We start from the raw sequence: 2,720 nt of genomic DNA on the forward strand, positions 1-2,720 counted from the left end.
GTTTCTTTTATGATGTAATACAGATAGCGTGAAGAGGTAAATGATTTCAAATAAGAAAAATTAAGAAAATATCTTCAGAAATATGGAGGATATTTATAATGAAAGATATGATGATATTTTAGAATTTCTAATATCAGAGGATGATGAAGAATATTGTCCGCAGGGGTTTAGAGTTAGGAGCAAGGTATTCGTTAATGACTTCAGCAGGTACTGAATCATTTGGATCCTTTAAAGTCAGGTTCAGTCTTTGTAATTTGTCCACAGCCTCCTTCCTACTTTGCTCAATCCGTTTTCCAGTTCCAAAACTTCTCTTTTTCTGCGCTTTGCCAGCACACTTCATCATTATCATCCAGCTTTTACCATTTAAAGTCGTTTATAGTTTTTGCTGCTTCATCAGCATTTTTTCCATTTTCGAAGAACCAATTCGTAGTTCGGAGTGTTTTTCAGAAACTTCACATTCAAATTAAGTCCAGAAGATAGACGTTATATATACACATATAACTGTTGGAGCAGACATGCTGCAAGATTTCAAAATATTGATTGCTAATTCCCAATGATTCGTATGGCAATTCTCATTACAAGATGCGAATGAGTAAATGATAGGGTTTCAATGAATAATTATGATGACTTTTTGGAGAGGCTAAAGTCAAAGGGTAATGAAGTTGTTGGTACATCTGCTAATAATATGGTGGAATGTAAAAGGTTCCCTGGTAACGATGGTGCATATCTTAAGGTTATAATAAGGTTAGTCTGACTGAAAAGTCGAAGTTGACTTGCTGGAGCTGTGACAAAACTGGCTACTTTGAATAGGAGTCGCAAAGTTATTTTTGCTAATAAATGCCAAAGAATCTGACGCGGATACGTTGTTTAAACTTTTACTTTGATTTCAAGAGTTTTTCGGGTACATAACTGTGGGTAACATGTGGTTGGATCATCATCTCGATTGCTCATCATTCGAAGTGTCTTCAGAAATTTTCGAAGGTTTTGAACACAGATTGTAATCGTTAACATACATTTGATGTTCTAACACAGTTTTGAAGTCAAAATATAGCTTGTGAAAGATGTAAGGATCTAAGAGTGATGATTTTGGTCATATCTCAAGTTAAATTTTGAGATTTCAAAATCAGAATATGTAATTAAATTTTGAATGAGTATGGTTGTTTTGATTTCTATAAAAGAATGTATATTGTTGTGAAAGTAGGGAGTATAATGGATGATTTGCTGAATCAGATTCGAAGAATGTAACATATTTTTTTTTTTTTGAAAGGCAATTTATTATATATATATATATATATATATATATATATATATATATATATATATATATATATATATATATATATATAATAAGAGGTTACAAACACAAGCTAATCTGCATAAATTGCAGAGAAGCCAACACAAACTGATACACACTATCTCAAACTATACACTGTACTACTACATTTTGGTTGCCAAGCTAGTAACAAAATGTAGAAAAATGCTACTGTAAATACAAGTGTGGGCTAGCCAACCAAATATGCCATTCGAGTTTCTTCATCTTGCATCTCTTCGCGATCCAATCAAAGCTTTTAACTTGTATCTCGTTGAGCGCAACCGAGGTGTCCCAAATCTTGTTCTTGAAAACTTTTTTGTTCCGGTTGCTCCAAATAAGATACCCACATATCCATGTCACCGCTTGCCATATCCCGACCCCAACACTCGACATTTGCTGATTTGGGTCTTCGCTGAATATTTCTCCGACGCTTAAGTTGTTTAAATTATTCATACCCCACCAATTAAACACTTTGGACCAAATTTCGAAAGCTCGAGAACATAGAACAAGTGAGTGGTCCACCGACTCAAGATCGTCATCACATATCGGACAACGAACGGAGTGTAAGTCAACCCCACGCTTGTCAAGTTCCAAGGGAACGGGTAATCTTTTCCGTCGCGCACGCCACACAAATACCTCAACTTTTTTCGGGACAAGTTTGTTTCTCAATGTCACCACACAATTAGTTGAAGTGTTAAGTAGTTTACCATTTATTTGGCTCGTCAGAATGCTAGTTGAAAAGACCCCGTCTGATCCCGAGGCCCATTTCCAGCGATCTTCATTATCTGGACTGAAATGGAATTGTTGTATCATTGATTAGAGTTGTTCGAGCTCTGCTGCTGATCTGCCACGCACCGGTCTTGACCAGGACCATTCTCCCATGCATGTTGCACCATTGTACCCGACACGATCTTTAACCGAGGCCTGCAAATCAGTTTCGAGATGTGCAAGCCGGCTGAATTTTTCCTTAAGAGTACCATCACATAACCACGCGTCATTCCAGAATGAAGTTGTTGCTCCGTCACCAATTTTCTTGATAAAAGAACCCCTGAAATTAAGACCAAGGGAATCCAAAAAGACTCCCGAGTTGACAATGTTTAACCAAGTTGTATTTCCAGAATGTGACTGAAAATCCCCACCCGAATCAAGAAAACCCGAAACCCCGTAAATACTTTTAATGACTTTGACCCACAAGGCGGTGGTTTCGGTTTTGAACCTCCACCACCACTTGCCGATCAAAGCTAAGTTTTTGCTTTTAATTGACCCGAGATTTAGTCCACCTTCCGCGAATGGAAGGAGGACTTCATCCCATTTAACCCATGATATTTTTGAATCGTTTCCCGACCCGCCCCAAAAAAATGACCGTCTTACACTCTCGAGTTTTTTGAGAACACTAGACGGGCATCGG

The 2,720-nt window shown here is 37.5% G+C and overlaps 1 protein-coding gene across 1 annotated transcript; it reads right to left on the reverse strand.

Annotated features, from left to right (window-relative positions):
* Positions 1-1,480: 1,480 nt before the first annotated feature.
* Positions 1,481-2,125, reverse strand: LOC139849695 (uncharacterized). The gene has a single exon (XM_071839327.1). The coding sequence runs from the start codon at positions 2,123-2,125 to the stop codon at positions 1,481-1,483; it is 645 nt and encodes a 214-aa protein (XP_071695428.1).
* Positions 2,126-2,720: the final 595 nt, after the last annotated feature.

Source organism: Rutidosis leptorrhynchoides, chromosome 5 (genome assembly GCF_046630445.1).
Source record: "Rutidosis leptorrhynchoides isolate AG116_Rl617_1_P2 chromosome 5, CSIRO_AGI_Rlap_v1, whole genome shotgun sequence".
In the NCBI taxonomy this organism is placed as follows: Eukaryota; Viridiplantae; Streptophyta; class Magnoliopsida; order Asterales; family Asteraceae; genus Rutidosis; species Rutidosis leptorrhynchoides.